Raw genomic sequence first — 9470 nt, forward strand, 5'->3', positions numbered from 1 at the left:
TTACCAAAAATAAATCTTAATTAAAATATGTATTATCTAAGCTCATCGTAATTACTGTAACAACAATAAAAGTTTGTTAATAGGAAGATTCTTAATCTAATCTAGTATAATTAACTAACAAAGAAATTCTCAAGATTTTTTTAATAAAAGCCGTACATTAAACTTACAAGTTGTTTATATATTACAAGTGCTCCCATTCGAAACCATTTGGACTTTAGTGTTTCTAGTAAAATGTCGCCTGCACAATTTATTGTGACATTCTTTTGCATCGTCGCTGGCGTTTCAGCTATGGGTATGTTTATATGTTGCTATTTTGTACTCAATCTATTTCCTTCAATTCCTTGTTTATTAAAAAAATATACTTCCATAATTAATGTATCACTTAGTGTGACTGTCTTGGTGGTGTATTGCGTGCGCAGTACACCTACTTCTCTAACAATAAAAGTTTGTTAATAGGAAGATTCTTAATATAATCTAGTATAATTAACTAACAAAGAAATTCTCAAGATTTTTTTAATAAAAGCCGTACATTAAACTTACAAGTTGTTTATATATTATAAGTGCTCCCATTCGAAACCATTTAGACTTTAGTGTTTTCAGTAAAATGTCGCCTGCACAATTTATTGTGACATTCTTTTGCATCGTCGCTGGCGTTTCAGCTATGGGTATGTTTATATGTTGCTATTTTGTACTCAATCTATTTCCTTCAATTCCTTGTTTATTAAAAAATATACTTCCATAATTAATGTATCACTTAGTGTGACTGTCTTGGTGGTGTATTGCGTGCGCAGTACTACTGTTCTGTGGGTATCATTCCCGGAATGGATAGTAAAATTGTGTTTTTCTACTCAATATCTGTCCGGAGTTTGGAATTGATCGATTTGGTGATAGGCTCGCCCTATATCATATTATGAAACGGTATACATACGACGAAAACTAAACATTTATTAGTTGCCCCTCTTCCTAGCCCTTCTGTGTTTAAGTGTTAGTCAAAATTATATCAATTAGGTGCTGGTGAAATATTAATTATATCCACCCGGATAGCGACCGATCATGGTGTAAAATTCGCTACAGTGACCGACGTAAGTTTGTCGTCTTCCAGAATCAGCCTGTTTATGATGACCATTTCTCATCGTCGATATCCTATCTGGACGCCATTTTACTCACCATTAGATGCAGCGGTATTAGTTTGCTGTACCTTTATAAAAATCTATTATCTAACCATATATTATATAAATACAATTCTTCTGTGATATTTATGGACTTCAAAACGCCTGTAGCGATTTTAATAAATTTTTTTGATTCGCTCAGCAAGTGGTTGTGTAAAGTTTGTTAACTCCGTAGCACCAGAGGTCATCTGGCTATAGTTAATTAGTGCTATCCGTGCGAAGTCGGAGCGGGGATTGATAGTTCTTTATAAATAAAATAAAATACTTTATTTATCACGTAGGCGAACAAAGTTGCACTTATGATACGTCAAAACAAAGCATAGGAATAATTATTATTATCTCTAAAGAACTATTAAAATTACATATATAACTATGGACATTTTAAATTAGGGATAAAATTTATACTAAAGACAAGGTACAAACCGAAGTAACCAGCTCGAGCTGGTAAGTAGGGGGAAATAAAAGGGTAACGCGTCGCGATCCTCACCGGCGAGGACATGAGCCCTAACCTAGCTAACCTACCAGCCTTTCACTAGCTACCTAAGTGATGATTACCCGAAGAAGAAAGGCAGAAAGAAACTCCGGGCTTTCTTATTTGTCATCAATTGTTCAGTACTTCTTTTGTATTTTTTTTTCCAAGTCGTTCTTCTACATAGTCATAATAGTTATATAAGCCAATGCACGCACATCACCGTTAACATGGGATAAGATGAAATCCAATCGACTAAACCGGGAGCGGCATAAAATAAGATTAGCGATAGGAAATAAAAGAGAACATAAATTCATACTTAAATAACGGCGTACAGCGTGCATTCGCCTACATTTACAATCATAGTTTTCAATCATGAGAAAAGAAAAAAATAATAATAAAGTAATGATATTAAACAGGCAAACACAACATGATCGAGTGCTCGTCTTTCAAAAATTACATTTCATTAAGATATAGAAAAAAAATATGAATTGTTCAAATCTTTTCCAGTTTCAACCGTAGCACCATGCGACTTGGAAGACAAAAGCTGCATCACAAATTCCTTCAAAATCAGCTTCCAAGACCTCGTGAATGGAATACCCACTATGGGCGTCAACTCTTCAGATCCTATAGAAAAGAAGAAGATCTTAGGGATATTGCCGAAACTGAAATACACACTGACAGATGTTACGTTTTCTGGCCTGAAAGATTGTGAGGTTCGCGAGGCCTTGTACGTAAAATTCATTTTATTTATTCGCTTTACTAAATCTAGCTCGTTAATTAGCTAAAATTAAAAAATATGGAGCATATTATTGCAACTGAGAAACATTCAATAATCGTACTTATAATAAAAGAATTACGACCTAACCTTATTACTAGTACTAATTGAAGTCATAATTTACACGTTTCAGTTTCACACCCGATCATACGAAATTCATTTTTACCGTGATTTGCCCCCGGCTTGTAACAAAAGGACATTACGATGCCAAAGGACAACTACTTAACTTCGATGTCTTTGGAAAAGGAAACATTGAAATTAACTCCTGCAAGTATATTTTTTTATAATAGGCAAACGAGCGACTAACATAAATTCATTGTGTATTTGTGACTGAGAGTAGGATGTGACCGCACCGACGAATTCTCTTAGAGTAGTAGTAGTACTTGTGATATTTTTATTAATATTTATTTTCTTCGAAACCCACACTTTTTTATTTTACATCTCCGATCACAGTAACTACTTATAAAAAAAAATATTTTCAAGAAGATAAGAATGCGTTTTAATTTAGTAACGAAATATCACAATGAACCCGTATTCGTAAGTACATAGTTGTAATTAATAATGAAAAGTATCGCACCTTAATTTTCAGACGGCTTCAACATGACATTCAAAACCGACATAGAGATGTTCAAAGACTGCGACGATAAAGATCACATGAAAATAAAGGATTACAAATTACAACTGAACGACAAGGCATTTGTCACTCACGAACTATCAAATTTGTTTAACGGCGACAAAGCTCGTGGTATGTATATTTTTAGACTAGCAAAATGACTACGGGGATACTCTAATTCTTCTATTAGGATATATCCGTCTTTTTACAATTCTTTCTTCTTTGTCTGTATCACTCTGGGGTCGTGGTCATCACTTCGCACTCTCCTCTGATGGCAGCCAATAATTTAATTCTGCAAAATATTTTTGCAGTTATGGGCGTTTTATTTGAAGGACAGTTTTGATGGCCGTATGGGTAAATATGGAGATTTTTTGACTCACTTACCTATATAGCTATCGAAACTGTCCTTCGAATAGAACGCCCGTAATTGCAAGAAGTCGGTTTCGCCCCTATAGACGGAGTAGGCTCCCCCGACCTTAGATTAAATATAGACTTTTTTTTTTGTTTCGCGGAGAAAGTCCCTTATTACTACCGCCCAGCCTTCGTGGGGGGCGACTGAGCGATTATGCTGGGGTAACCGTGCCTTACGGCCCGGCGTTGAGCCGCCCGGATTTGATGACGACCTTCGGGCGACCGCCGGGCCGAGTCTCTAACCCTATATACAACTTAACCTATGCACGGCCTACCAGCTAAAACTCCGCGGTGGCCCTCTTGGGCGCATTAGGGACGGCTGCGGGTTTCCTCTGACGTTAAAGTGTCTAGTCTGCGACCGCAGCTGCCCCTGCGCATTGCCGCCTTGCGGCCCGTCTCCTATGGGGGGGGGGGGGGCTCAGAAGCCCCCGCGCAGAAGGACGCCCTTGGCGTCTACGGCAACGTGAGGCCAACTACACACACTGCCGTCCAACCCGGAGGTTAACCGACAAATGTGCAAAGATGCACAGACATGTACTAAGGCGGACAGCCCCCTGCTGCCCGCCGACGACTCCCTTCGTGGCCCCTATTAGTCGTCTCTTATGACAGGCCGGGGATACCGTGTATATTAATCTATATAGTCTATGATGTTTCTATATAATAAGTTCTCCCTGCAAAATATTAGTTTGCACTGAAAAGTACTTTCTAACGCAAATCTAATAAAATTCCAGCCGAAGCTGTGACCAAGGTCATGAGCGCAAATTGGAGGAGGGTGAGCGAGGAAGCCGAAGCACCCGCCATGTATTCCCTAATTCTGGTGTTTATAAAGAACATGAACAATTACTTCGAGGGGTTACCTCTGGAGGAAATATTCTATAAAATATCTCAATAAACCCTTCTATTTTATAAGACTGAAGAGCCTCATGGGCAACCAGCTTTAGGTCCAGAAGGACTAGTAACTTGCACCAGAAATATTTAAAATTAGTGTTGCAGAAGCCGCGCATTAACTTAATAATACACCATTTAGTGAAGGAAAAAACAAAATAATGTATAAAATCCATCAATCATCTTTTTCTGTCTGTTCGATTTTATTTTATGTGATTCATATCTCCGAACCTTCGGACAGGAATTAAAAAAAGATAATAAATATTTAGGTATTATGTTTTCCTTCCCGGAGTAGGTACTTATGCCTTCGTCTTTTACGTTTCACACGTAGTATCTCATTATATTTAGTAATAAATAAATTATTTTCGACACAATCTTTGCAATGAGGTAAAAAAAAATTAGTTAACTATTTTATATTATTATTGTAATTAAATGATATAAAAAAATACGCATTTTAATTTGGAAATATATTTTGTACTGAAATCATGAAACTAGACACTTTTCAATCTTGTAAAAAAGAACCGGATAATTAGCGTAGATCCATGATCTACCTTTTTAACATCTGCCTTCTCTAAAGATTACCGTTCAAAATCATATTAAAATGTAAACAAATCGTACACATGTTTGACGAAATTATTAATACTCATAATCTATATATTATGCTTAGTTTAAAGCGAGTTTTATATTGGCAAGGAAATTCGCAGAATTCGATTTCTACAAGCAATTTTACCAATAACGGTAAGCTGACTTCGACAAATTTTGAAGCTACCACAACAGGGGCCTTATTCTCTATCCCGCACGTTATTTTAACAGTGTGTAACAAGCACGGAACACAACGCATCATGTTTAGGACTATAGAAATTTGGCTTACAGAATACCATTCCACGCACATTTCTCGAAGATAACATCACACGGCCGCGTAACGCGTTTACACTATCATACAGAATAAGCGCCCTGGCGGTAGGTTGCATGTGTATATATCTATTGCAAGAAATTGAAGAAACTGCAGCAAAGAAGCAGAAGATTTCTTATGTAATTGAAATATAATACATCATAATATATTGTATCAATAAAATCAATTGGTTAAATAAACACACACACTCACACCTTTTATTCCCGAATGCGTAAACAGATGCGCAGCTATTATACCCACTCTCTGCTGTAAGCATTCTGTTCTGTGATGTAATAGGGGGCGAGCCTATGACCATATCGGTCACAATTTTCACGCGCCAAAGTGGTACTGAATATTAAAACCTTATGTGATATCGGTATCGGGAGTCGAATTCTAGATCTCGGCGCTGCAGTCGTACTGTAATACAACTATACCACCGAGGCAATAATACCACATATTTTATATAATGGAGATATACATAATAACAAATTTATATAATGGAGATATAAAATATATATCAAGTCAATAACCTCAGTTCCTAAAAAATCTTAATGAAGATTAATTGAACTCTATAGCCAACGTGTGCTCAATGTCGCTGACCTGCGAATCAAATAACTCGTCTGACTTCTTTTTGAATCTGCGTGATATCAATGACTCTACACACGTGTAAAATATGTACCAAAATAAATTTAATTAATTACTAGCCGTCTTTGCCAATGAGATTTAATCGTAGTACAAAAATCCAAATCTCCCAGGAAGTTTTTCGCAAAATTTGACACGTACTTCTTCTATACCTATTCAGCCTATGACTGCCTCAGTGGCGTTGTTGTAATGCGTACGCTATACCAGTAAGACTGTGCCGGTGAGATCCTGGGTTTGAAAGTTCCTGAAAGAATTTTTCCATTTAAAAATTACGCAGTCGCAGCTCGAGGTCAAGGAAGTTGGCGGTGTGATACCTCCGTGACTCGGAAATCACGTAAAGGCATTGGTCCTGCGCCTGATCTCTCTCTGGTCATGTCAGATTGCCACGTCACCGGACTATGAGAGTGAAGGAACGGAGAGCGCACCTATGCATTGCGCCACACTTGTGCACTATAATATCTTCTGCATACTTAGCTGGTATCCTTTAAGATTGGCCACCATGACCGAAATTCGGCAGGGAGGGATTTATTCATTCAGTTTTTAATTTAACTGTGTTTGGTCTGTTATGCCGCAATGTTAGAATTTTAATAAAGTAGATCAGAATATTGTCTAGAAATCAATAACTTGGTTAGTGATTCAAATTAGATTTAAGTTTTATAGTACCTTATTACAGTCATTAGTTACATATATCCCACGACAAAAACGAGTATCGCTATTGCATCTAAGCCTCGCCTTTAAACAAATTCTTGTTCAAAGATCCGGAGGAGATTTCCATTACTAATTCTGTTTCATTTCCATCACTAAATCTTCAGAATCATAAAGAATCTTACAAAACATTATTATCAATTCTAAAATCATTAAAATTAGCTATTAAAGTGTCATTGGCTTTAAAAAAGGTTGGGAAGGATAATATTGGATAAAAAAATAAATAATATTGTTATAAAAGGTAAATACTTAAGAACCACGCAAGGAAAATATTTTGCATTGTGCCAAATTTTGTTTCTGCGTAAAGACAATTTGCCATTTGCCCCCAAAATGTATTTGAATATTTTATTCCTTGCTCTTGTCTGCGGTGTAACAAATGTTCTATGTAAAGGTAAGTAACAACCAAATATATTAATATAAATGAATTATTATAAACGAATAAAAAAATCTACAAAATGCAATACTAAAATTTCAGGTCAGCTCAAAATTCCTTGTGCATTAGACGACTCCAGATGCACCACGTCAGCTACAAGACCATTATACAAGAGTATCGTCGACGGTATCCCTGAAATCGAAGTTCCAACCTCGGAGCCACTTCATCAAAATGTGATCTATGGGTTCGTGCATGACATGAACTACACCCTCACCGACGCCTACTTGTATGGAATAAAGAATTGCACTATCCAGGACCACAAGTAAGATTATAACTATTGTAATACCTATAGGAGACCTGGAAGAAATGTTTCCAAACCATGAATTCTTATAAGGCGATAAGTAAATATGAAGAAATTCCCAGCATTAATATTCATTAATTATCACATAGAATTATCAAGGAAGTGGATTATATGATGGTAAATGATACCCACCAACAATGACTGGAAATAAAAATAATCTTAATTACCTACATAGTTGACGAAAATGAAAAAGATTTCGAACCAGTGTTTATTAGCTCAGACAATCGTACTGACCATACTAAATACATGATACATATTTCAGAATAAATGTACAGCATTTAACATGGAACGTCACTCTACACTGTCCATTTTTGGTTATGAAAGGAATTTATGAAGTAAAAGGCATAATCGGCGGAAATTACATAGAAGGAAAAGGCCCCTGTGAAATCACCCACAGTATGTAATAAAAATATAAATAATAATAATACTAACTACTGCTAAAAAGAGATCTTTTCTAGTCTTGGGAAGATTTTTTGGCTTTAGTCTACCACCGTGGTCTTGTATGAATGGGCCGACGTCATATCCTTTCGAAATTGTTATAGGCAATTCTTAGATATGTAAGTTTTCTTACGATGTTTTCCTTTACAACCAATACACACTTTTCTTCTTCTAAAAAACTGTTTCTAACCATTACAACAAAACAACGTATTAAATCAATAATCTGTACGATACAGCAAGATATAATAATTTTAATAATATTTTGATTTAGCTAATATAAGCTATAGTGCGTTAAAATTTCAGATCAATATCACATTGGCATGCGCGGCGGATTACGTTTCTATGAAGGTGTTGATAACAAGGCACACATGGTAATCACTTATTTTGACTTTGACCGCCTCGAAGTCCTAGGAAACATTAAATACAATCTGTCTAATTTATATTACGGTGATAACACGAAATGTAAGTATCAACCCTCACGTTCGAATTGTGTTTAAAACATAAAATGTAAATACTAGCAGCTTGTTCCAAATAAATGTAAGAAAGACGAAAAATGGCGCTGAGATCACAATTTTCGATACGGAGTAAGCTGGAAATGAAACTGAATAGAGAAGTGGGCGAACCTAAATAAGACCTTTATGCTTCATCCTAAGAAAAATAAAGAATACTACTTTTTTTGGTTAGCTATCTGCAGCAGGCAGCAAAACTCTTGGTTCTAAGAGTTCATTTATCTTTACTATCTTTTCTGTTTTAATAAATATTTTCAACTCTCAAGATGCTATCAAGATCATAATACTGAACATGTAATCCATTTTTTTAAAATAAACTTACTATTTTAACAAAAACAAAAAACCTGTCAGTCTATTTTAAATTTCAATTTGGTCTGTATAATGTATATCCATTTACATATATTAACTTGCTGATCGGCCAATGGGAGATAGTATTTTATTTGAGACAACAGTCTGATCAGTTTGTCATTTACTCTAGAAAGAATAGATGTAAAAGTTTCAATTATTTGTCTTACATTAAAATCTATTTTTACTTTTATAACTATATTATTAACTATAATTTTACCATAAAGTCCTAACTTGATTTTCCGTTCTTTATCATTCCAGCTCAGAAAATGCATAACTATCTGAACAAGAATTGGAAAAGTGTTAGCTCGTACGCACATTATCCTGCGATGTACGCCTTTATGAGCAAATTGTTGGATAATACCAATTCATTCCTTGTAAAGGTACCAGCTCACGAAATATTTTACAGGGATGCGTAAGTTAACTATGTGTATTTGAAACCATGACTCTTCTCAAGAATATATAATATTATAACTGTTTTAAACAAGATTTGTTTCATTTCTTAGCTTTCATTTAATATAGTTCATCATAAGCCCTTTGCAGGCCAACACTGAACATAGGCTTCTCCGTCTCTTAAAATATATTTAGTATATAAAAATTTGCGGGTAATTTTCTCATGCTAACTTATATAGCATGATTAAGGTAGAACGTTACTAATGAGTCATTCGTTCTGTCTATAAATAAATCTTATGATTATTTTATTTTTATATTTTAAAGGTTTTCAAGCAGTTAACATTTGATAATTATATCAATTCAAATATTTTAGTTCATTATATAAAAGTATATAACCATTACATTTTCTTTTTTGCATAATTTAGACTAATGTAAAAAGCAAAACAAGATTAGACAGCATTGCAATCCAATATGTCAACAACTACTT

The 9470-nt window shown here is 35.1% G+C and overlaps 2 protein-coding genes across 2 annotated transcripts; both read left to right on the forward strand.

Annotated features, from left to right (window-relative positions):
- The first annotated feature begins 546 nt into the window (after positions 1 to 546).
- Positions 547 to 4731, forward strand: LOC115446135 (circadian clock-controlled protein daywake). The gene is made up of 5 exons (XM_030172690.2): positions 547 to 665; positions 2149 to 2368; positions 2550 to 2683; positions 3006 to 3161; positions 4172 to 4731. The coding sequence occupies exons 1-5, from the start codon at positions 605 to 607 to the stop codon at positions 4330 to 4332; spliced, it is 732 nt and encodes a 243-aa protein (XP_030028550.1). The 5' UTR covers positions 547 to 604; the 3' UTR covers positions 4333 to 4731.
- A 1075-nt stretch (positions 4732 to 5806) lies between these two features.
- On the forward strand, positions 5807 to 8233 carry LOC115446128. Its single transcript, XM_030172683.2, has 4 exons — positions 5807 to 6955; positions 7040 to 7259; positions 7561 to 7694; positions 8040 to 8233. The coding sequence occupies exons 1-4, from the start codon at positions 6895 to 6897 to the stop codon at positions 8231 to 8233; spliced, it is 609 nt and encodes a 202-aa protein (XP_030028543.2). The 5' UTR covers positions 5807 to 6894.
- Positions 8234 to 9470: the final 1237 nt, after the last annotated feature.

Source organism: Manduca sexta, chromosome 19 (genome assembly GCF_014839805.1).
Source record: "Manduca sexta isolate Smith_Timp_Sample1 chromosome 19, JHU_Msex_v1.0, whole genome shotgun sequence".
Lineage (NCBI taxonomy): Eukaryota > Metazoa > Arthropoda > Insecta > Lepidoptera > Sphingidae > Manduca > Manduca sexta.